A 27597-nucleotide genomic window follows, 5' to 3' on the forward strand; every position below is an offset into this window, starting at 1 on the left:
ATTCTCTGTGTACTGGCGAAAAAACATATGATTGGTAAAATATGCAAACTGCATGGACTTATCACTCTATTCATTGAAGGCATGCAACTAGAAAATTGTAATACAAAAGTTTCATTCAGAAATTCACATATCTTGATATTTCATGAACAAATTGTTCAAACTTGAGACCCAGGCAGTGCAAGACATATCAAATATCAAAATATACATAATATATATAAATGGTGACTTTCCATCATATGATATTCAACTTGGAGAAATATTTCAATATTCAAACTTTGCCAAATATTTGTAATAGCATCTGTATCTACAAGAAATCTCATCCATTTGATAAAATTTACAAAAAAATGATGTAAAATCTAGAAGCCAAATATGTAGCTACTACTCAAATATATCCACCTCTCTAACCACTGTCATGTGGTTTAATCCTATTATTGTCTATTATGAGAATGGGTCGCTAAACATTGCAACAGGGGGTGATGCAGGGTGTGAAATTAAATTCACAAGATATCAAAATTAAAAAACACAAAATGATCGATACAGAGTTTATAGTGATAATTTAAACTGATAAAATTCAATAAATTTATACATCACTGGCCAGAATATCTGCATTTCAGTAATTGTATTTGTTTTCAAATTCCATAGCACCATCCATAATGAAATATTAAATACATCTCAACTGCTAGTCTAGTTTCCAGACAGGGACAGTATTACGTATTAAAAACTCCATCTCTTTCCCAGGCTAGTCAAGGTCTCCAACAATTGCACATAATTCTGTGCTCCCTCCCACAGGGTTCATATAAACATGATGACGTCCTCGCGTCCCCATGTGATCTTAGTTTAAACAGACTGGAGGTGGAGTTGGTCATTTACATATCATTATTATGTGCTAAATTCCCTCGATAGTCAAAACAGCTGTATGAGTGATGACAACATCCTGTCAATTTGTGACGGATTACTACTGACATGCGCCATTTGTTCTTTGCTCAAAGTGATGTTCAAACACACGACACCTTTTGTTGGGATCTTGACTGGACCTCAGATCACTAACAAAGAGACTAGACTGGCAAAGAGATTAAGTTTTTAATACGTAATACTTTCTCCGTCTGGAAACTAGACTACTCAACTGCCTACATCACAAATATTTAAAGACGTGTTCCATTTCGATACAGCACCATCTCAAAATCATTCAACTCTACCAAAATCTACTTTCCTGAATAATTTCCTCACGACAAATGTACGTAACACAGTACACAATTCTGACTAATAAAATGGACAATTGGAAAAATAAACACTTTTTTTTCCCTCAAAAAGAAAATATGTTATAGAAAGAAAAGTTTTTGATAATAAATAAAATCATACATTTGTTTTTGAAAGCTTCACATCCATGTACTTCTAATCAGAACATAAAATTTTCTGGTTTTCACTTTTCAAAAATACTACTACAAATATACACTACAAATTTAAAAGTAAAATTTAACGTGATCCATATTTTAATTCTTAGATTAATTGAAGGAAATCTAATAAGTTTTTTGTTATCAATATTTGGCTGGATGTTATTCTTGTGTCCATATGGATGAGGATTGGTATTTATTTTGGATTTTTAAATTACACAATAATTTTATCACGGCTTCCTACTTGAGAAATCAATGTGAAACAACATAGACCAAGTCTGTGTTTGTAACTCAATACAATTGTAAAAAGCTAAAATTTGTGTAAAAATTTGTAATCAATTTGGAATATAAGCCCTGACTGTGAATTTAATACTGATATTTAAACATGTAAATCTCCATACAAATAAGTTATTGTGTGCTTACATTTTTAACATAGCTATCTGTTTTCTTACATTTTTAACATAGCTATCTGTTTTCTTACATTTTTAACATAGCTATGTTTTCTTACATTTTTAACATAGCTATCTCTTTTCTTACATTGTCAATTACATCGAACTATAGTACTATGTGATATATATATTACCTAGCAACAACTTCACTACAAGTTTAGTTACCTAATTTTCCTTATTGTCGTTTTGTTTACCACAGTTATAAAACTTTGATTTTTTTTTTTTTATGTGCTTTTTTCACTGACTTTTACAGCTCCTAATTCTACAAAAACCCTGATCATGATAAACCTGTAAACATTTGTATCAAAACTAAGTGGAATGTGTCAGAATGGTTATCAAAATTGAATAACTGTGAAATCACTTCTAACAAAGCATTATACAAGGTCGGATAAAATCAGGCAATATATCAAATTGTCATTTACTTTGCAATAACAAACTTGATAACCATAATCTAGGCTGGAGTCTCCCTGCAGTCAATTCTCTGTAAATCTTGACAGTGTTTCTGACATGCATGCTTTATAGTTCAGTAACTTTCAAGGTTCAAAACTGAATGATGTGTCTTTGAGGGCGCTATTTAAAGAACTCAATCACAACACAGTGAGTGATCAGAAAAAGGAGTGCAAATGTAATGATGGCTCTTTCTGCCTTATAGCAGATATCTCCAAAGTACGGGTCAGTATCTTGTTAACTACTAGATAATGAGTACAGATCTGTAGCTAATAATATTACATATCTAATTTCAACGGAATATCAATCAAGTTAAAATATCATAAATTACTGTAAGTTTATTACATCAATAATATGGCTTTGTTTACATCAGTGTTCTCCCCACTATAGAGAAAGCACGGTGCAAACACTGTCCTTGCCATCTAGACTGCCATGCTTGGCAGGTTTCTACCATGCTTCAAAAGTGTTATACCATATTTCGGCTTTGGTAATCTTTGAATGACAATATCAGAAGTAACACTTTCACATGAAGAGAAATGGCTGATCTCAATGTACATGTATGTATGTGTTAAAATAAACATGTCAGAGTTTGGAAAGTAACTGAACTTTAACTTGAACTAGAGAGGGCGCTATAATCAATTTGAATACTTTTATTGCAACTGGTGGAAATGCCAGCTACCGTATATTGGACCATTATTTTGGTATTCTTTTATTTCATAATTCATGGTTTCAAGAGTACTAAACATTATTATTATATTCATCAAAGGTCAAAGGTTGAAGGTTAAGGATTTATTCATGATTCATACAGATTGTTTTAAGTTTACTTTACCATTGCAGGTGAATGGTATGTTATGATGTTTCATTTTTGATAGATTGAAATAAACACCACAACTTATAATTAATGCATTCTACATTGTGATATAATAACTCTCCTCGGCTTTTATCATTTGGCCTGGATTAAAGATTTTCTGCTGACTAATTTCAAAATAAATGGTGACAGTTACGTCAAGAAACAGTGGATGAAATAAATGAAAACATTGTGAGATGAGCCATGAAAATCTATAGGTATACGAGACTTGTGATTTGTAATTAACAACCTGAGATGTGATTTTTTTCAACATGAATATATTAACAACCTTCTATACATACACTTATTAGGATCGCAATAAATAATGCCACTATTAAAACAGAGGTGCAGCTGTTAGTTTCTCACTCACTTCCTTCCTGGTACACATTGCATTTTGAAGCTAAAATGGTCTCTGTGCTGATCGAGGAAATAAAACTAAAAACTCTCTCATGACTTTTTTAAGAGTACAAGGACAGACTCATGCTACGGTATGCAATATCTGCAAGATATGTTAATTAGCACTTTGCATAATTTGAAGGCAATAGTGATAGCTCACTTTTTTCAATGTGATGTAATTTTAAATTTGAAAAAATTCATTGCTTTGATCCCTGTGATTCTAATAAGTATTCCTGCCAATTTTTTTTTCTCAATTTTCATGAGGTATTTTACATTTAATGTAAATCACAGATAAAACTTAACAATTCATTTGTACGCATATCAAGTTAAACGTGAACTTGAACTTGTACACATAAACATATAGCTCTGACGTTGTTCATAAATATTCCATAAAATGCATCTTTTGGAACACATTTACAGATTTCTACTGCTAGGAAAAAACTCTGCCTTAACTCGTACTATGCTTCTCAAAATACTCAACCAATCGTACAGGTTTAGGTAATGGCCAGTTATATTCATTTGGAACATTGCCCTCCATCTTCGATTCCAGAAAACGAACCATTGGAAACCAAAAGTGCCATCTTTTGTAGCGCGCCCTCGTAGTTCGGCTGACAGCTAACGTATGATAGTATAAAAACATTCTACATGTTAGATAAAATGCTACGATGACGTCCACGGTGTAGTGTCCATGTGCTGCCAAAATTGCAAACATACCAGATACACTCATCATCCATATTATCACATGTAGCAACCAAAAACTGCGAGGTGTATCTATGGAAAAATAAAGAAAAGAGAAGTGTGAACGTTAGGCTGCATCAATTCAATACTTTGTTTGCTGTCCTTGAATTTCCCCAAAACTTACAAGGTAAACAGGGAATAAAACAAACACAGTAAAAAACCATAATACATGTCATGTCATGCAAAACCCATTTTTCTGTTAAGTTATTTTCTGTTTGTATCTAAATGTACTTGACTAGTGAAATATAAATTTAAAATCCTAAGTTTGAATGTCTTAAAATAACTATTTCAGGATCTAATATGTACAGTTGTTCTGACAATATTTGAATGGTCTATCCATTTACAATATTACAGCATGTGGCCTTCTGCATTTTCAAACTAAATGTGTTTGGTTTTTTTGAAATCTATCAACAAACATACATGTACCCGCACAGGGACAGTAAACAAAGAAGTTAATTGATGGCGACTTATGTATATCACAGTGTAAAATCTATGCCATTCCTACATCACAAAAGTGATTTTTCGTTTTGCATTGTGTGGTTGAGAAAGGATTACGGTCTTTTATGGGTATTGTATATTTCGGTATTGTATATTTCGGTATTGTATTATTTTGGTATTGTATATTTCGGTATTGTATATTCTGGTATCGTATATTTCGGTATTGTATATTTTGGTATTGTATATTTCAGTATTGTATATTCTGGTATTGTATATTTCGGTATTGTACATTTCGGTATTGTACATTTCGGTATTGTATATTTTGGTATTGTATATTTCGGTATTGTATATGTCAGTATTGTATATTTCGGTATTGTATATTTTGGTTCACCAGTGAGTCTCATGTCTGGCGTAATTGCAAAATCTTGTACGATTGAAAAACACGCTTTTTGAGAACAAATCAAGACTGGATATCTTTACCATCACTTGGATAATTAGATATTAATCCCCAACGTTTCTCTTTGTTCAGTCAAGGAAAATATGAGTGACTTAAAGGGCCTTGTCACTACGAGTCACTAAACAAGTTGTGACAAACCATTAAGTCATAAGTATTTTATGGTTGAGTGAAGTAAAAATATTGGGGAATAGTGTAATTATACCCCTTCAAGCAGGATGATTTATGAATAAAATAAATAAATAAAATAAAATAATATAAAATATATACTTACACTGTGTGATAAAAAAAGTGAAATTTGTAATAACCATAGCATGGCCACTAAACATATAAGCACCACAAGTTCTTCCACCAGTGGATGCCATTCCAAGTTTGATAAAAATGGCAGTAGATTTTAACAATCTTGACCATGCACTACCAGTAAACTGTTAATACAAAGTACAACTCTAAGGTAAGGAAATTTTTTTACAAAACTTTGTTTCCGATAACATCACTTCAGAAAATATGGTAGGGAGGTCGAGATTTTATTTATTTTAATTACTTCAACCCAAAGACAAGATACTCATTAGTCACAATACTTCCATAACAGTTGATGAGGTATAAAAGAAGTAAATGAAGACAGTTATTTCACACACAAAATTGCTTCAGACAAATTTCGAGCCACAATCTGTACATGTATAGTATATTTTATGAATTCAAAATTCAATGTACCAGTGACCTAAGGGGCCTTGTCATTATGAGTTGAAGATGAGTAATGACAAAATCCTTAAGTCACAAGAACTTTGCAGCTGAGTAAGGAAATTAATGGGGAACGGCTATAATACTTGCGAAGGCACAAAGTATGAAAAATTTGGAAAGAAATATGGTGATTTTGATTGCTTTGCCTAAATTTTGGGAATCACAGAACCCATGAAAAAGATATTTATAAATAATCTTTATTTATACTGGATAGTTCTTTAAGCATATAATCACTTATCTCCCAAGATGTCAAGTGAGGGCCATCCCTCATGGGTTCAGTGTTAATGCAGGAGGAAACCAGAGTACCCGGGGAAAACCTGCGTTGTTCGGTAGAGTCAAACTGAATGACCCTCTTACTTACAGCGTGGTAACTTTAATCAAACCCTGAATGGGTTGGAACCCTGACTGCAGTGGTAAGAGGCAAGTGGTTTAACCAATGACACCCCACAATTTGTTGTTCTGCGGAACGGCCAGGATATAAATGCTATAATTTGTTTGTTTGTTTGTTTGTTCGTTTGTTTGTTTGTTTGTTTGCTAAACAACTGTAAACAATAAACTGTTAGTAGGTAAAATAAGAAAGACTTCATCATATACACTTACATTGGCAGAACAATCAACATGTTGTCCTGTTTCTGGAAGTGAAGTGACAGAAATGGTTGCCGACCTGAGAAGATATAGTGTACCAGTTATACAAAAGAAGCGCCTAAGAATGATAAATCTGTGGGAAAAAAGAAGAAAGAAAGTGTTTGGTTGTTCGTTGGTTTGTTGTCATTTACTCATGTATGTATCTACTCATTTGTCAGTTTATTTTGTTTGTTTGTTTGTTTGTTTAATTGTTTATTTGTTTTTGTTTGTTTGTTTGTTTACTTGTATGTTTATTTTGTTTTGTTTATATTTGTAAACAGAACTAAATGAGCCTAAGCACCCTGTGGTGTAAATGGTAACAATACTGTATAGGAACTAGACTGTGAGTGGATGTGTTACCCATTTTTAATGATACTGTACAGGAACTAGACTATATAAGAAAGTAAACTTTACCGAAACTCAAATTGTGCTAAAAGTCAACAAAGACTCCCTAGGTTATGATAATTAATTATACTTATGTATGCATGGATAGATCCAGGATGTATGTAAATCAACCCTGGCTGTTCTACAATCGTTATGTCAAAAGTGACAGTTTCCATAACAACCACATGTACATTTCTACATGTATGGTGTCTTTATGACAGGTATTTATATCACCCTACAGTAGGCTACATGTGTACAAACCAACTGACATCAATCACTTTCCCATTCAAGCGAAGTGTCATGTACTTATGTAATGCAAATAATCAACATGGCATGGAGTGTTGACATTTGACCTATAATTACAAATGTATAAGTTCGCTGTATTTACATTAGTAGCGATTAATGTACACTGAGTTATAAAAAAAGTCAAGAAGTGAAAACATGCAATAAATCCTAGCTGAGTTGTTAACACACTAAAGAAATCCAAGAATCAATATTTTTCACCAATTGACTATTTTTATAACTCTACATTACTTCCTTAATCCTCTGGCTGCTAGTTTCATAAAATTTGATCCTTTGAAAGTAATTTACCCATTACATGTAAGAAAAGAATTCCAATCTGCTAAAGTGTGCAACATGTGAAATGAGATGTTGTATATTCCCCAACATTGTTCTTTATTCAACCAAGGAAGATACAAGTGACCGAAGGGACCTTTGTCACTACAGTTGCTACATGACTAGTGACAACCCTTAGAGCAAGAGTATTTTCCAGCTGAATGAAGAAAAATATTTGAGAATAACATAATTATACCAGTGCCAGTAATATCAAAGAAAAAAATAGAGGAAAGAAATGGCAATTTTGAACATTTTGACTCATATTTCAAACACAGCAAAACCAGAATAGACACACGTTGTTGTGACACAGACACACGTTTTCGTGATGTACAACAACAGGAGTATATTTTCCATATTTTTTGTTCAATTTGGCTTGTACATGGTATATATATATAGTTACAGGACTATATAATGGTAGATGCTTCAAAATGAATAAATTACCATTATTCAAATTAATTATTTATTAATCAAATTATAAATTCATATTAATAGAACTGCAAGTATGTTTAATAGTAAATTTGTTGGTTTTTGATGTTGTTGTTGTTCTTGTTGTTGTTGTTATTGTGACACTCTGAAGGTATCTTGAGTGATAAAATAAGTGCAGGTAAATTACCCTATACATGTAGATATATCGATTGTATAAGGTATTTCAACAATGTAAAGTTTGAACTTTGGTAATTAATATTCATTATCTGTAACTTTATCTACATCATACTCACAGACAATAGTAGTCACTGATGCTCACAAAAACAATGTCGCACCAACTCAATAAACGAACATCCTTCATTTAGGTCAAAACAACCTCCCCTAATCAAACGTTCAGAAGTGTGACATCAAACATTTATATATGATGTAAACTATGATGAAAACTGTAGAGGTCACACCACTACGACCGATGTAATGTAAAAACATGATTGTAAACACATTAACATACTACCAGAAACCGGCCAGAACTATCTTACATTTAAAAGTAAATTTTTTATCAACTTATCAACATCTCAGTAGTAAATACAAAAGCAGTTATCATTGAAGTGAAAAAAAGTACATGTATCTAGTGGCTGTGATAAAAGTTGATGTTTTTGGTGAGCTTACAAAATAACAAGTGAAGGACTGAAAGTTTTCTGTTGAAAATTGGTTAGAAGTGTGAAAATGAAGTTCAGCAATCGCATTGACACTAGACCGGGCCCTCCCACTAAATGAACAAAGTTTATTACTTGTATTGTGTGACATTGTGCGGTTGTCCCTAACATATATAACATTGAACTCTTTCTCTATGTAACAGGGTTATTATATCGCGATGAACTCTGAACTCTGTTAATCTATCATTGAACTTTGATAGCTTTGTAACCTTAATCTGATATAGTAAATTATTACGACTGATTACATGTATTGTATTGATTATACACAATGTATAGGTGATACCAAATAATGAGATATCAGAGTGCATTGCACTGATTATGCAGATGAGGTGGATTTAAAAGCCCATATGTTACATTTCATGTCAAAATTTCACTCAGTCTGTTAAATTAACTGCTTTGCATGTGTCACCATTGTATATTCACTACATTGCATTTTATTTTAGAAGAAGCTCAGGGCTTTTATGTTTATGAATACATGATAGAGATTACAGTATACAAAGTTGATGTTTTTGGCCACTTTTGTAGGGATCGACTTATACAGTTACATGAACCATGGAAGTAGGGTTCTACTTCCATGAATGAACAAACTGAAAAATACATGTACACACACACACCGGCATGCACCTACATGTATACACAGCAAACAGACAATCGACAGACAATAGCAGACACATAGACAGACAATAGCAGACACATAGACAGACAGACAGACAGACAGATTAAGATAGACAGACACAAAGAAACAGTTTATATTATACACACACTCACACATTGTAACTATCAAGGCACTAATTAACACTTTTATCACAGCCAGTAGATACATGTCTGTGTATATACATGTACAAATTTGATGCAAAAACGGAAGCAACCAAAACACAACTCTGCTTCCATATGGTCATTGATTTGAGACAAGAACTCAAAGAAATTTAAGGAGCTTAAATGTGCCCCCCCCCCATCCCCCACAAACCCACACACCCTCAAACATTGTTTTTTAACATATCAAAAGTAAATGATGCCATTGATGGTCTATGTAATTGTGGAATAGCTTGAATAGGATATTGGATGACTATATAATTCACATCTTCCTAAAATTAATCAGATTAAATCTTGTTTAAAATATAATCGATTCATCAAGGAAATCAGAAATTATAAGCCGACATTACGTGTTAATGTTGGTTCTGTTCTGTTGATGGCAATCAATGCACTACTAGTGTATAACAACATGATATGAACTATAATTCTAGACAGGAGTATTATTGTACATTCTGTAGTGTACTTTATTGTAAATACAAAATATATCAGCTGTTACAATTTATCACATAATATCAATTCATCATTTTGCAGTTGATCATTAACCCTTTCAGGGCTAGAAACTTTCCCGCCAAAATTTTTGAACAAAAATTCTTGTTTCTCTGTAATTTTTGGAAAAAGATCAACTTTATTTTAGATCAGAATTCAAGAAATATTACTTCCCAATGAAGTAATATTCTTAAATTTTAGAAAATGTTCTTACAATCAAGTTTCGTCTCTAGGAATGAAAGGGTTAAATAAACAAATGTCTCATAAATATATGTGTTACTCGTGGTCTTCTCATTTGAAGAAATGTTGATTTTTTGGTATTTTAAACAGATTGAGAATATTAACAAGAGATAGCGTGTTAATCCAAACTTACTTGAAATTTGAATTGTATTGTAAATGTTACTTTAGTAATGAATTTCTACTCACAAAGTCATAAAAATTCTTGGAAACAAGTGCCTATTTTTCACCAATGTCTCATCAACATTAAATTCTAATACACCCCTGACGATATTGGTGAGATGTTGGCAGAAATTTTGAACTTGTGGTTCTATTTTCCAAGTAATTTTTTGACTCTGTGAGTAGAAATTAATTACTACGTATAAACCCAGAGTCCATGGACATTCACTACCATTTAAAGTACTGTTTTAAATGTGAATAATCAATTAACTGAAACCTTGAAAAGTTAGGATTTCACTTCAGATTTCAAACTTTTATCTGTTCAGTTGAAATCAAACCCAATCTATAATTTAATTCATTCATTTCAATCTCATTAAACTGTTTTTTTATTTCTTTTACGTGAATAGTAAATGTATGTGAATAGTAAATGTATGTGAATAGTAAATGTATGTGAATAATAAATGTACGTAATCCATTTCCTGAAAAAAACAGTATACGCAATAGATACCTGTTGTTTTTGATAAAATTGCAAAACATACATGACGTACGTTGAAACACAGACATTGCGGTTTGGATATCTTCTATCTTCTATCGATTACAGCTACCTCAAGGTCAAAGGTCAATATTCTGATATCTACAGGTTTAGCCGTTAAAGATATACAAATGTAACCTACCTGTGTTGATGAAAGAAAACAATTGTAACAAACATGATCCCGAGAACAGTTATAATTCCTTCTGAGACTTCTCCTGCCCATGGTGTTAACGGTATATTATCGAGAATAAGGTCCGGTAGAGGGGGATATTTTTCTTGATTGGGCATACGATCATGTACGATCGTCAGTATGAACGTCAAAAAATACGTCCCTATGCACATATAGGTAAAACTAAACAACGTTTTCCAATGTTCGGGTTCAATTTGTGTGCTTGGTTTGGTATCTGTTAAGCCATTTTCAATTAATGGCAGGAATTGAGTCCTTTCTGTGGTTAGTTCAATATCATCATCCAGGTTTACAACTGTATGGTCCGAATTGTTGACTGAACCATTCCAATGTTTGCCGTTTTCCTTAATAATTCCATTTTCACACCGTTTTAGTTCCGTTTCTTCCATATTGTTGTTACAGTATCAAATGGGTCGCACTCTGTAGATGGAAATAGATAATGTATTTGGTTTACTCATTCACGTCATTAATATAGATGTGATAAGAGCATTGACAACCTAAATATTTTGCGGGAAACACTACGAGTCATATATGTACCTGTGTACACTGTGTATGTCAAACGTTGTGTACACCATACATGTATTTTTGGACTGTGAACATCACGTAATCTTTGCGGGCAAGTTAGTGAAAAGTCTGTGTTGCATCAAAACAAAATGGATTAAGCCATGACATAAATAATCTCAGTCATGTGATATATGATTCCATTCAAAAATCGTCCTTAAGTTTTGAGTCATAGATATTCACGAATATTTACACTTTAGCATATTGTTCCCAATCACCGCTATCACAATTATAAACACGATATATATAGTGATAGCAGCCAATGATGATACTTAGTGAACATTTGTAAACACATGTAATGATCAAAATATTTTGTACGCTAACAGTCTTTGAATTAAATCTTAATTCACCTCAACTGACTGCAGTGTATTAATCATCCTTTGACAAGGGAGAGTGTGGGATACGGTTTTCACTGTTACAGGGTAACTACAGTCAGTCCTCTAAACTAGTTTCGGTTAGGACATGTTTTGGTACATGTATGCCCCTGAAGTACATCAGGCATAATTGTTGATTGACTTCACCTCTTAGTATGTTTATGTAGCCTTGTTAGATGCATTCATGATCTGATGCCAAGTAAACATATCAGTGGGTGCAATTTACATGTGTACACATTACCTTTAAAGTGGCCATGGTGATGAGAAATACATGTAAGCATTTTCATAGCTTTCGTTTTTTGATTAAAAACTACTTTTTCTGTTCTGAAAAATCGTTTTTAACTGATATCACACAGCTGCAAAAGCCCAAAACAAAAACATTTATGAAAGCTTTCAACTAGAACCTCTATAGCATTGTTTACTTATTACTGCCACTAGAGGACAGAGTATAGTAGCAGTTTTTCTACTTTGAAAAACAATGCAGATAACAGATCAAATTATGTCTTTAATCATAACTTTGGTAAATGAAATGCAAATGAACTAAAAAATGCTCAAAGGTTTATTATCACACATACATGTATAGGTATGTAGGTTAGCAAGTGCTTTGTCAACAAACTGGGTGACATTCATGACATCATTTAAATATTTGCATATCTATGACATCATTTTATCATTATCACACACACACACACACACACACACACACACAAACACACACACACATATCTAAATTCAATAGAGATAAATAGATAAATACAATTGGTCCTGCAAGTACGATGAGTCAGTCTTCACAAATTCTATCATTACACATACAAACATGTAGATTTATTGAGCAATCTACAAATGTAAATCTGTAACCTGCACCCATAAAAATAAGTCATTTCAACAATTAGAGAAAATAGTTACAAATAAAATTAACAGTACAAAGTTCAAATAATAAAATGTAACTGTGCAATAATTTAGTGCTTTGTAGATATGATAAGTATGTCTGTTTTAGAGACCATCCAAATATGTAGTCTGCTAGAGACTAGACTCTCTCACCAGTCCTGGGGAGCATCATTGCTATTGTAGTTGTTTTGTATGTACATCTACATGTACAGATAATCTACCTAATAATTGTACTATAATATCCTTGTACTGTGGGCCCTCATTGACTACATTAAAGTGCAATCATTTGTTGATGTGTTACTTCGATGCTCCGTGTTATTGCGATGCCCCAAGCATCACAGTAACATGTTTTGGCAGTCGGATATTATCCTACATGTATGCCAAGTATCTAGCATTAGGTTGTTTTCCGCTATTTCCTACAGTAATGACTTCGTGGAGTTGACTGGGCGTACCACTAGAAGTCGGCTACATGGTAACCTTCAGATATGTAGATACATGTAAGTCACATGGGGTATATTTTCCCACAATTCCCAAACATGGAATTACAACCCCGAAACGTTAGAGATATTTTGTAGCCTATTGGCCTAATTTTTGGTGGGATATAAAAAGGGGAGATCTTCCGAGATTTCGTCAGTCAACCTGGGGACTCACTGATGCTGTAATTTTGGGAAAAGAGTACAAAATGTAATCTGTACTCTCATGATATCGTAGCTGATGTGACAGTGGTAGATGCTGCACAAGTTGTATAGTGGGAAACTGGGCTTTGAAAATACAAAACTAGACCTCCATCCCTGACGTACCAAACTGCTGTCTTGTATTATCATTTAGCTTGAAATAAAAGTGACGGTTAGTCTGAAACGTACTTGCTGTGTGTTCTACTTGTTTTGTGTTTTCCAGGATTTACCAGGAATCAACTTCTATCATTTTCCAGGATTTACCAGGAGTGAACTTCTATCATTTTCCAGGATTTACCAGGAGTTAACTTCTATCATTTTCCAGGATATACCAGGAGTCAACTTCTATCATTTTCCAGGATTTACCAGGAATCAACTTCTACCATTTTCCAGGATTTACCTGGAGTTAACTTCTATAGTTTTCCAGGATTTACCAGGAGTTAACTTCTATCATTTTCCAGGATTTACCGGAAGTTTAAATTGCATACAAATATCTAATAGAAAATTCAATAGATTCTTACTAGATTCTCATTGTTTTCTCACTAATATGCATACAAATACCTGATAGATTATTAAGAGATCCTTACTAGATTCTTATCAGAATCTATTGAGAGATTTTTGTAAGGGGTAACTTCTGTCGTTTTCCAGAATTTACCAGAATCAAGTATGTATCATTTTCTAGGAATGTTTTGTGGTATTAGTTAGTTTAATGAATTAAAAGTTGTCATTGGTTACTATCTGACTTGACATGCTGGCTGGACAGATGTAGATGGTGAACAGAATTTCCAAGCCAATTAATTCTCTGGGCTAGGTTTCTTGTTAAAAAGAGTTTACATGTACTTGCAGAGAATGGCATTTCAATGTATGATAATTTTGTAAATTCAGGGACTTTCCAGGAAAAGTTGAAATTCCATGACTTTTAAGAACTTTCCAGGAAATTTGAAATGCCATGACTTTCAAGGACTTTCCAGGAGTTGTTGAAAATCTAGGATTTTTGAGGACTTTTCTAGAGCTATAAGTACTCTGGAATGAAACATTTAGGAGAGACTGGGTAAATTTTTGTAATGATGTAACGGTATCTAACAGTGATATCACCTTTAGACTACACTGTGATGTATGAATTCTAGTGTGTCAACATTGTAAATCTAAATGGTTATCTTCTCTTAGCAACAAGAATATCCCATACATCTACGATGTCAAAATACCAGTGTTTATCTGCAACATCTGTCCATAACTCATAACCTATATCTTGTTTCTTGAGTCAACTGTGAAATACTGGATTATCAATTAATTTTAATAATTTTGTTGGTATGTTTTTTTGACAAGACAAAATTCGATGGAAAACATTTTTATTCATAATTTCATGCAAATTAATTAATTATCATAAATTAGTGATAACTAGGTTCTTGAGTGAAACAGCAAATTTTCCACAATATTAGCCTTTTTTACTATACATGTAGTATACAGTACAGCACAGTTCCTGCTAGTAGCCAACACAGTCAAATCTAGAAATAGTACTACACACATGTACACAGGGTGGTTCTCATCAAATCTGCAGTATAATCGATCAATACATGCAATTCTTATATCTTACAAATACCATGGCATTATCTACGATTCCAGCCTGGATTACAGCAGACTCATCATCTATGTCAGATGACAACCCCACCCTCATTCTGTTTTTCCGTAGTTTTCTTCTCATTTCAACAATGATTCGGCAGTAGACAAAATGTGTGTGATGGGAATACTTGAATGTACTTTATATATATTAAAAATATTTTACAATGTTGATATTTCAATTATTAACCCCAATAAAGAATGCTATGATGAATGTTATCTTTGCCATAACCATATATTAACACATGTGTTTGTCATCGGCATACTACCATCTCACATGACCTCTCAGATAGTTTCATGGGGATATCGGTTGTATATTTTTATCACATGATTTATTGGGGGTTAAAATGTTACATGATGTACACCGTCTTCTCAGTTGACATGCACTGGTCATGCACTCGCTCAATACTTCTGATGTCTAGTTGGAAGTGTGACACTTTACATGTACATGCAAAATACAATTGTATTCCTCAGTTTGTAAATCTTAGGTGGACCAAGTGTGCATATGTCGAGGTTACCCAAAATGGAGGGGGGGGGGGGGGGGGGGGGGGTAAATGAACCAAAATGAAAGATTTGTTGGTAGGCTAGGTTTTATGAAGAATGGGATAAAACAGCATGTCCCTAGACCAAATAAAAAAAGTTGTTTGGTTCCGGTTACCCAACCCCACCTAGTTTTTCACGCTGACCCTGAACTTTTTATTACATATTCAAGAAAAAAATAAGAAATTTGCAAAAATTGTGACATCTCGCAAGAAATAGAGGATGGGGAAACTGACATCAACTGAAAAAGACAATGTAAAACTGGTCTTCCAATCTGTAATGGTTGTATATCTGATGAGAAGAAACCAATAACATAGAGACCATATGAAAACAACAGAAAAACATAACTACCTGAACTAGATACCCACATATGAAAAAAAAATTTAGATAAAAAAAAAAAATCTACCCACCCCACCTATTTCAAAATTGAATGTAATCGGAACCACACAATTTTTTTACGCCTTATGAACCAATAAAATACTGACATTTTGGGAATCTGTGAACCCTTATTCTTTCTGAGTTCAAGTCCCCTGGGTAAAGTTCTAAGGCTTTTAGCATTGACGTGGTACCAGGAAAATATGTACCATAGTATTTTGAATGGCCTATAGTATAGAGAAGAAAATCACAAAATTAACAAAATAATAGGTGCTACATGTACATGTATGCAGGATAATTCACTGGCCTTACAAGTTAAAGGTGTGATAAAATAAAAATGGAGTACAGGAAAAAAGAACAAACACACAAAAAGTAAAATCATACGCACTGCATTTAAGTCAACTATGGCAAACCCAATTTTCCACTGAAATACACAGTATACTCAGAAACATGGAGTTGAGCAATATAATAGTTTTTTCACCACTTCATAATTTGATCTAATTGCAAATTAGCAAATGTCCAATGATAATTTTCTGAGTTTTTATGGCGTTAAAAATGTTAATTGTTCACATTTGACCAACATTAAAATTTCATAATTCTGTTCATAAACCTCTTTATACACTGTTTACAGTTTTTAATGTCTTTATGGTCATAAAATATCATAAAAAAACTTTTAATAAATCAAAATTGGCTGTCTGGTTTATAGTAGCTAGAAGGAAGCTGCCAAGTTTGCTTGTCACAATGTGTGATATGTGACCATACTTCTACATTTATTTGTTTACGCTCATTTCTAAATTGTTTACCCTCATTTCCACATTGTTTATTTGTTTACGCTCATTTCCACATTGTTTATTTGCTTACGCTCATTTCTAGATTGTTTATTTGTTTATGCTCATTTCCACATTGTTTATTTGTTTACGCTCATTTCTAGATTGTTTATTTGTTTACGCTCATTTCTAAATTGCTTATTTGTTTCTCATTTCTGTTACATCACATTTATTCTTTAGAATATTTACAGTTCTTTTCAATTTAATTCAAATTTCTTGAAAAAAAAACCACTCAGGTGTGAAACTAGTCAAAGATTCAATCTGTTTATGTACTGGATTACCACTTAGTAGTCTAGTTCCTATACAATATGAGTTATGATTTCTATGATCATTTCCACTCACTACGTCTAGTCAAAGTCAAACATTTTACAGTTAATCTTGCTAAACCCCATGCTGGGCGAAGGGTAACTGGTGCACTTCAGTAGTACTCCATCACAAATTGACAGGCAGTTGTAATTGGTTTACTTCCTTCAGATAATTGCTCATTAATATTCAATTAGCACAGCTGTACTAAACTAAAATTATGTGGATATGCGATAACGTCATCACGTTTATATATGCATAGTATATATGCATGGTAAAATGATGTTTATTTGTACTAGATCTTTCTTAATTACCTAAGGCCTAAAAAAACTTGTCTCCCAAGAAGTCCAGTGAGGCTGGGTTTAATGTGATAGTGGAGTTTCGTGCCCAAGGGAAACCAGTGTTGGTCGGTAGATTGAGTCAAATTGAATGAAACTCTCCTTTACAGCATGACTGCAGTGGTAAGACATAACTTGGAGTTATTTGATTTCAGTACTAGCCAACCTGTAGACTTGAGAATGGCTATCACTACATTTTGAATTTTTGAATTTACAATCAAAATGTCCGTTAGGAGATAGTGGATAGTGTAGCGATTTCCGTTCTCACGTCTACAGGTAGACTACAGTTAGGATAGCGGAATAGTGTAGTGGTAGCCATTCTCACGTCTACATGTAGACTACATCATGGATGTATTAGTAGTTTAAGGATAGTGGACAGTGTAGCGATAGCTGTTCTCAAGTCTATACATGTACAGGTAGGCTACTTGGCATATGACAAAGCTTTGGGTCGAGGTACAAATTCCTTGGTATTCATATTTGATTTTACTATATCACTTACCTGGAGGTTTAATCTCCTTAAAATGATGAAAATACACTATATGTCTGAACAAGAAGGTTTAAGAATCATGTCGTCCTGGTTTTAATAGTCTTTTGAAATATTATGATAAAAAAAGAATGACTTTTGAAAGTCTAAGTGAAATAAAGGTTGGGATAATTAACACATGGAAATAATTTTCTGTGTTTGCAAATTTGCTCTTTTAATTTATTTTAGTTAAATTTTTTTATATTGGTTGGACACAAGTAGAGGTGCTCGGCACCTGTTTGTTCATTCCATTCACAGGCTATCTTTTGTTGTTATAGTTGTATTTTTATTGTTTGCTAGTTGCCACTTTTTTGTAATATGTATGTTTTTCTGTCTTGTCTAGTTACATTGTTAATATTTTTTCTTTATTGTGGAAATCAATTTTTGCCTGTGATGAAGAGTAATAAATAAATAAAAAAAAAATTAAAAAAAATTTGACCTATGGTTAGTTAACCATGTCTGGTCAAAGTCCCTCAATCAGGACAAATAGTTGTTCATCCAATCAGTGAACCCCAACTGATATAGTGATGTAAACAGTGTCATTTATCCTGAGATGACAAATATACCAGATTTGTACATTACATACAACATGGAAGTATACTTCCATGATTACAAGCAGCCCCAATGAACAATTAAGTGTAGTACTAACTTTATGACGAATATCGGTTAGAATTTTGTGATTGATTAACAAAGACATGATGTTAATGACTGTGTGGGTGGCTGTGGATGAATTTTAAATTGCATTTCATGCATCTCAGGATTTCTAGAGTAATGACTTAAATTGACTATACCTGTGTGTGCAAGGTGTAAATTGTAATGATATTAGACTATACCTGGGGGTTTATATAATCACCTCAAAATGAAAACAAATGTCTCAACAAGAAAATTTAAGTGTTATAAGTCCTGGGTTTAATAGCTAGTACTAGTGTCTTTCAAAATATTATAATAATCAATGACTTTTGAAAATCTAAGTGAAATAACTGGAATTATTTACGCTTGGAAATAATTTGACTTTGATGAGTAGAGTTTGTAGATTCGTAATATAGCTGTCAAGTTAGTGTGATCATGGATCTGATGTATTATCAATAATAGATCCATGATGTGGCCTCTCTTTTACTGTCATTGTGTTCTGTGCTAAGCTTACAACTGCATGTATGTAACACATGTTTGTTATGTCAACATAGTAAAATAAAACATTTCTCCTCTTGTTATAACAAATGCCTGACGTATAGTACACACACACCCTATCACCCTATCTTTGTTCTCATAATTTAGCAATATTGAGAGAAAATCTGAGAAAATTCCTGAAAAATTACATACATCGTTTCATAATTACCAACATTAGTCCGTTAATTAATGAACAATGGATATAAACAACTTTAGATTCACCGTTAACCTCATGTACATGACTTGATTATTTCACAGTAATGTCTATCTTCAGATATCACATATTTATAACAATTATTATAATACAGAAAAGAAGACCTGGACACACCTTTTTTAGGACCAAACAGCTGAAGTTCCTGACAACACAGTATGATCACCAACACTTCTACAGTGGTGACTCATCCACAACACTCTCACTCACACAGCTATACAGTATGCATAGTTGTTAGGTAATGTTACATAATAGAACAATGTAAACAGCTCATATTGTGGTGTGCTTCAATTAATTCCACAGTATGGCCAAACCATTGTCCAGTGGAATCACCCTAGACAGCTCTTTTCTATTCATTAAATGCTTATGATTATCAATAAATAAGTATATACAGCCCTCAAAACAATTTTTTAAGTCAAGCACTGGTCTCCCTGCACCCTGGAAATATTCTGAAGGGATCAGTTCATATATAAATCTGAACCTTTTCCCCTTTCCGTGGGATATACAGTGTTCAGAATACAATCACCACAGCTAGATCAGTGAGTATAGTCTAGTCTAGTTCCTATACTGTTATGATTTACACCTCCATTCACAGTTAGTTCCTTTATAGACCATGTTGGCATCCAGACTATTATGTAACCTCTGAATAAAACTGTACAGTAATTTGCTATCAAACCATATAACTCCAGGACAATAAATGTTTGGGTGGAGTTACGAATTTGGCCAGATTTTTCCCCTTTTCATTATGGGATTATTGTTACGATCACTCCAATCATCCCTATTGTAGTCAAATGGGTTACTCTAGCACAATTTAATCCCAGACAACTATTATTAATAGTTTAATGGTATTTGGAGCAAAATAATATAACGTGATGACATATCAATGTCCCATATGAGTTATACCAGTCAAACACGGCCAGTACTAGTTGAAAATTAATGAGCAATCATCGGAATGAAGTAACCAATTACAACTGCCTGTCAGTGTGTGATAGATTACTACTAATATGCACTGTTCAGCCTTTCCCCAGCAGTCGGTTTCACTAGATTTCGAGTAAAATTTGTCTGTTTGACTATACATGGAGAGGATAGTGATGATGTGATCTAGAAAACATCGACTGGTACAGGACGTACGGGTACTAGACTATTATGGGATATAGTCTTCAGAATAATACATCAATACATGGATCAATAAGTAAACAAAAGAACTAACCTGATGACAGACAGACAATGACTTGGTATATAATTACTCCATGACAATAAACATGTGGGCAAACTTAAATTTATCAAACCAGATTTTTGACTTTCCATACACGATCTACACAGATTTAACTAAACCTGAAACACAGTGTTACAGTAGCAATATCCTACAATTGAACAATAAATGTATAGGTGACGTTGAACTTCTGATTAATATCAATTTGTACATTGATTGGAGGGGTGAGATCAATACATGTAGTTCAATGTATGAAACTAACTTCTAACTAAATTGGCCAAAATTGAAAATTGATTCTTAAAACAAGAAATGGAATAATTGAGATCAAGTCAAAAATAACAGTTGTTATTGAGTTGACTGTATTTCAACCATGTTAAACCTGGTGACTAGACTGTCTGTGTCACTTTCATTTGAACAATTTTTCATCTAGACACTCACAGTAATGTCTCCACCAAATAGATATTTTTACTTTTTAGTCATTTTTAAAAAATTATCTAATATACATTTTTTGTACATTTTTGAATTGTACTTTTTGTCTATGGATATGCTGACCCCTAATGACCTCATTTATAACATACAAAACGGTCAATTTATCTAAACATGGGTGTTCCCCAAGACTTTAAGATATATGGGCAATTTATAGCATTTGATGCCATTAGTTTTATTACCCAATGACAAGTGATCTAAATTGTTCGCATATCTGACCCATATAAATCTCCTGTAAAGTCAACAGAAGTGATCTTGAGGAATTCAAGCCCTCCCTGTGCCCTCTAACGATAGTCGAATTTTGTTGTTGTGAGTCAAAATGATAAAAACTGGCATTTCTTGTGATTCACCACATAGTAAGAGATAGAGAAACATCAAATTTCGGTGTGTCACTAGAAATTGTGTGCGTCAGTGGTGCGTCAAATTGGCTTTAGAGCGATTACTACCTTTTACTTTGTGATGTTTTCATTGACTGCAGTTACGTGTGAATTTTGAGTTCCCAATGTGTGAAACTCAGTCAATAACTCAAGACTATGTCTTGGTGTTACATCTTAAGAGAGATTCTTGAGATGTAACACTTGTACCAAGACAAGTGCCTATGCTAGTTATATAACAAAAAAATCTTCAAAGGTGTCTTGACACATGGATATATAGTCTACAATCAAGTTGTGTGGGAAGTTTTGGCTATCACCTCTTTTCACTCCTAGCATTAATTTCCCAATCCTAAAGCCACATTTATCAGTGATAATATCATGGTAATCAAATTCAGTGGAAAGCAAAATCGATTTTGTCGGATGACAACTAAAATAGGTCAAACCCCCACCCCCAAACTAAAGGAATTTATTTTTTATCCGACAATGAAATGTTGATTTCGCCCCTCAAGCCTCACCGGTCAATGTGAGGCGATCAGAAGTTGTAGAGATACACCAATCACAGTACGTTATTAATACCTCGATGACATATGAAATTTTCTTATTGGCTAGAATGGTTTTGCTACACTCAGTAAAAGGTTACGCCTAAACGATGTATTCTAATATCATGGGGGAGACTTGAAACGGGATATATATATTATGTATTCAAATTAGACAAAGTGATGTGCTCAGTATGAAGCACATGTAAACAGCTTATATGAGTTGGGCTTATTTCAATGGGCCATTTTTCAGTTGAATGCGACTATGGTGTTGGGTCGCGTTGACTTCCCTATCACTGCTGTCATGTCATTTTGCTTTGAACAATTTCCCAACTAGACACCAAAAAAATGTCTCCACCAAATACCAAGGCAATCGGTCTGGCATTTTTTGAGTTTAAGTTGTCCACACACATGTACATATAGACAGACAGACAGACAGACAGACAGACACTGCTCGATGCATACTGAACCTTATCAGTTCAGTTGTGCTAAAAATTTGGATGTTAAATGAGAAGAGACGTGTTTGTTTCATTTACTTTCACAAGTTGTAATGATGTCAACACCATACTGATAAGTGAAAGTAAATGAAAGCAACACATTTTGTTTAGTTTAACATCCAAGTTTTTACTAATCATAATGAATTGAATCCTTTCACTTTCAAATCTAAATTCTAGTAGCGGGAAGTAAGGAGTTTTGACAAATTTTAAGTGTCGCCAACATCATCAGTTATGGTTTTCTACAGTTCTTACAATTATACAAGATTTAGAAAAAGGTTAAACATTTATTTATTCTATATCACTAAAATAAATTTGCTTGTAAGATTTTCACAAAGTTGATTGTTTTAAAGGGTGTTTTTAGAGTGGAAATTCAAAGAGATTCACTATCGAGTTTCCCCAAGTATAATATACCCAGTGTTCCCACAGATATTATCACTATCGCCTTCAAAATAATCCAATATTATTGTACAATATAGTCATCCAAGGGATGTGATAGTTTGCCAGTTTTCTCCATAAAGCGGAATCATAATGGAAGGATTTATCCAAACCATATTGGTAAACACAGGAAGTGAATGGTATCATGTGACAGTCATGTGACAGCACATGATATAAATAGAATTACAATATTACATAGATTGAAACTAATGATGTCAATATTAGGTTTCTCCCTGTGAAAAAATTATGCAATTGTGTTGTCTTCATAATGATCCATATTATTTGTTAATGTTTATGAAGGATTCTATTAATCACAACCAAGTGTTTATTTTCCAACAACTGCTATCACACTTAATATCAAACTTTACAAAATGTAAGATCTGCGTTCAGAAATTCCAACAACTGATATCACACTTTAAGATGTGCTACTTAGTAGTTGATAGGGTACTTGTCACAATGGATATATTCAGATTGAATATCACAATCACAGCTATCTGTATTACAACTAAAATGTTGAATCTCAGTCTTTAATAGGAAAAACAACAAGTTGTCAGGAAAGGCAAGGTGTAAGGGTGGCAAGGTTTTGGACCTGGCCCATACTAAGGGGATTGGACTGACCCATACTAAAGGGGGGGGGGGGCATGCAGGAGCTGGGCCTAATCTTTTGTAGCGGGTGACTCTGAGCCAAAGTAGGAGCTGGGCCTGGTCAAAAGTAGTTTGTTATTCAGTCATTAAATATCACTTCATTGAAAATGAATCTCTAGACATAGTTAGTCATGTGTAAACCAGAGACTTGGTTATTTGGCTTGACAATTTTGATCCATTCACCAGAAAAGTCAATATGTTGTACTAGATCCTAGGATGCAGTTACTCTTTGGGTTAGTATATGTATAGGTGTGTGTGTTAAATATGCCAGTGCGTGCATGCGTGGTGTGTGCATGCATGTGTGTGTGTGTGTGTGTGTGTGTGCACATCCATATGTATCTGTATGAGTACACATGAATGTATGTGTGTGTAGACAGTGTGCATGTGTATATATGTGTGCATACATGTGAATGTGTACATGTCTTATTTAACATGAATGTGTGTGCGCCAGCATACCTACATCATTACTTGTGTGTGTAATGGCAAGTAATCCGACCCTCATTTCCTATACATTCATTCAATCATGACTTCCCTTCAGAAACTCACAACAAATACACCCACTAAAAATAACACTAACTGATGCTATCAAAGTTAATCTATACCTTCTAATGCATAAAGAAATCAATACTCTGATTTAATACATACATTATATAATATATGATTAAAGTATTCATACTTCATTTGAGTACTGGTTACACGGTGGGTTTCTTCAGTATACTCATTAATTTATTTATTACTCTCGGGACAATACTAGGAGGTCCATTTGACTGGCATGTAATGAAGACTTACTAGAACTTGTCATTTAAATAAAAATTTGTAATTATAGTACTTTTGTGTCAGGAATAGATTTTTGTATGTCTGAATAAACATGTAGTTGACAATTATACCATGCATGATCCAAGTTCAACAAAAAATATGGAATATATACTCTGGTCATTCTACATCACGTGTCTATTTTGTAATATTATTCAAAATGCTCAAAATTGCCATTATTTTCCCTGATTATTTTTTCATATTACTGGTGCTGGTATGTTATTCTCTAATAATTTTCTTTATTCATCCACAAAATACTTGTGACCTAAGGGTTGTCACAACTCGTCTAGCAACTCGTAGTGACAAGGACCCCTTTGGTCACTCACATTTTCGTTGTCTGCCAACAAAGAATACTGGGGACTAATATTTCAAATATATATTTTCAGTTCATTTCAAGCTAGTTTATACAATATTCACACAATGGGAATCAACTGTTTGCAACAAGATCCCAGGTCATTTTCAGTTTTTCCGTGTATAACCAGTGTGTCTGTATCAGCTGATATGTATGACACAATCTGATTGGGTGAAGTGTTTTACTAAGAGACCATATAAATGACACAATCTGATTGGTAGTAGTGTTTTACTAAGACTGTATAAATGGCACAATCTGATTGGTTGTTGTGTTTTACTAAGAGATTGTCAAAAATAATGCTTTTGTATCTGAATGAAATAAACCATATCATCTTGGTGGCTTATATATGTGTCTTACATGATTGAAACCATGGCGTCTTGGTGGCTATGCTTAGGCCTGTGGTTTCTACAACAATGAGTAAATTAATGCAAAAAGATTTCAAAGTTTACAGTGTTTGCTTTTGCCAGCACTTTGGATTAGCATTAGTTTACATGTGTGAAATCTGATGGCTTGCCAGAGCAAGAGAAAAAAAATTGGGCCAGAACAAAAGAATAATCACATATGCATTAAATCTTTTTAAAATAACACTAATGTGAGAACTTGGGATTCAAACATAGACCTTTAAGTTAAACCAATGGGGCTCATACCTCTATTCATGACTTTCATAGAGGCATCAAACCAGTAATAATTAGTCTATATCAGTTAATCAGAAAAAATCACTTGTTACTAGTAAAAGTTTAATATGTTTTTCACATTTACAATACAAATAAAAATTAAAAAAAATTGCAAGTTACTGTATTTTTGGATTTTAAGTTTCAGAACGGATGAGTTGTCTATTTTTCAGATTCTGAGTAATAGTATGTACCACGTACTTCCTGTGTACAGTTTAAATACTATTCCACAATGTTATCGCAAGGGGCAAGTGCCGTTATCACAATTAAACCGCAAAGTCAAATTCCTTCCTTTTTAATGACTGACTGACTGAATGAACGACGGAATGACTGAGTGACTTAACAAACAAAATCAAAAACTGTCGCTCCACCCAATTCACAGTACGATTAATGCGATGACGGTGATATTGAATCACATCTCCACGTGTCTATTCATCATGTACAATAGCCGTACGCACGCATACAGGCTAAGCGTACGCGTGGTACCAAACGTCATCCGGCGTGTTACACTTGTTGTAGATGAGACTTTGTACTATGTATATAATATGGCATATACACTATCTATCTTGATTAATGTAACTAAGAATATTGAATGTTATGAAAAATCACTTTCTTTACCAATAATTTGTCTGAAAATTGTATAACATCAATTAACAGAAAATATTTTTGTGTGGAAAACTTCCAACCACTGACAACCTTAGATGAATACGTTCATATATCGTACGGTTGAAAATATCAAAATATAGTGTCTTTTCTTTTCTTTTCTACAATCAAGCCAATAACCATACTGTGTACATAAAACGGATAGCCATCGGCTTCTTTGAGTAACACCGGCAAGATTGTCTCTTGGGTACGAGTGTCGCATGGCATCGCTCGTGATCATACCTCAATTCAACTGACAACGCGTCAACACTGACACAGAGTAGAATGACGTGACGTTGACACGGACACCACTCTGCTGACACCGAAATCAAAATAACTAAAAACAATATTATTTAAACTTACCGTATGATAACGTCCTTACATCATTTAGTCACAGCGTGGACATACATCTTAGAAGTTTGAGTAAATACTACGAGCACACTTTTAACACTGTCTCGTACACATAGGTAGTACTGCAGTGACTTGTTAGAGTTTGTACTCATCCGTCTGCTGTTTCGTGAAGCCTCGATCCAGCCTCGCACACAGACCCTCTATGTAAACAATAAAATCTACATAGGGGCCCTCTAGCAAAGAATTGGATGTAATAATACCAGTATGTGATGTAAAGTAGATAAACATATATTTTCGACAAAAAATTAATATTCTTTCAGTGTTTTAAAGGAGACAGTAATTGTATTGTATATTTTATTATTAGGATGATCGTCTGGTGTTTACTCACTCCAACTTTTCTGTTGAGTGGTTTGTATTTGTTATTTTTCATGGGTTCATACACTGGGAGCCCAGCAACCATGTTACAAACAAACAAACAAACAAACAAACAAACAAACAAACAAACAAACAAACAAACAAACAAACAAACACACACACACACACATACATACATACATACATACATACATACATACATACATACACAAACAAACAAACAAACAAACAAACAAACAAACAAAAACAAAAACAAAAAAATACACAGACAGACAGACAGACAGACAGACAGACAGACATACACACACACACACACATACATACATACATACATACATACATACATACATACATACATACATACATACATACATACATACATACATACATACATACATATATACATACGTTGCTGTATAATATTGTGACAGTGTCTGTTTCATTCGGTGTAGCATTAAAAAAAACAAAGCGAGCAGCTCGTGTGTGGACAATTATTTAAGAATAAAATTATTTATCTACATGTATAGCTGTATATAGCCCCAATACACAACATTAATTGAAAATGAAAATGACACAATAACTTATTAGGTCCTTCGATGAGTTGATCTTGACTATGTACTTTCTCTCTCAAGGTGACACTCCTAGATAATTGTGATATCATTGATATTAACGAAGATGTTAATGTCACGTGTACGACTTTCTCTGTGAATGAATGAATGGAAGTGATACGATTAG

The 27597-nt window shown here is 33.5% G+C and overlaps 1 protein-coding gene across 1 annotated transcript; it reads right to left on the minus strand.

Annotated features, from left to right (window-relative positions):
- Window positions 1–3919: 3919 nt before the first annotated feature.
- Window positions 3920–26638, minus strand: LOC144452355 (sphingomyelin synthase-related protein 1-like). The gene is made up of 5 exons (XM_078143445.1): window positions 26500–26638; window positions 11030–11494; window positions 6499–6616; window positions 5435–5585; window positions 3920–4301 (listed from the first exon to the last, which is right to left on the minus strand). The coding sequence occupies exons 2-5, from the start codon at window positions 11461–11463 to the stop codon at window positions 3979–3981; spliced, it is 1026 nt and encodes a 341-aa protein (XP_077999571.1). The 5' UTR covers window positions 11464–11494; window positions 26500–26638; the 3' UTR covers window positions 3920–3978.
- Between the last annotated feature and the right edge of the window lie 959 nt (window positions 26639–27597).

This window comes from Glandiceps talaboti, chromosome 22 (genome assembly GCF_964340395.1).
Source record: "Glandiceps talaboti chromosome 22, keGlaTala1.1, whole genome shotgun sequence".
NCBI lineage: Eukaryota > Metazoa > Hemichordata > Enteropneusta > Spengelidae > Glandiceps > Glandiceps talaboti.

Excerpts from the sequence above, each read along its gene's own strand:
- LOC144452355 (XM_078143445.1), bottom strand. The coding sequence starts at position 11,463 with ATGGAAGAAACGGAACTAAAACGGTGTGAAAATGGAATTATTAAGGAA. Across the intron at positions 6,617-11,029 it reads GTTTTCTTTCATCAACACAG|ATTTATCATTCTTAGGCGCT; the intron begins GTAGGTTACATT and ends TTTTTCCCACAG. Across the intron at positions 5,586-6,498 it reads ATGTTGATTGTTCTGCCAAT|TTTACTGGTAGTGCATGGTC; the intron begins GTAAGTGTATAT and ends TTGTATTAACAG.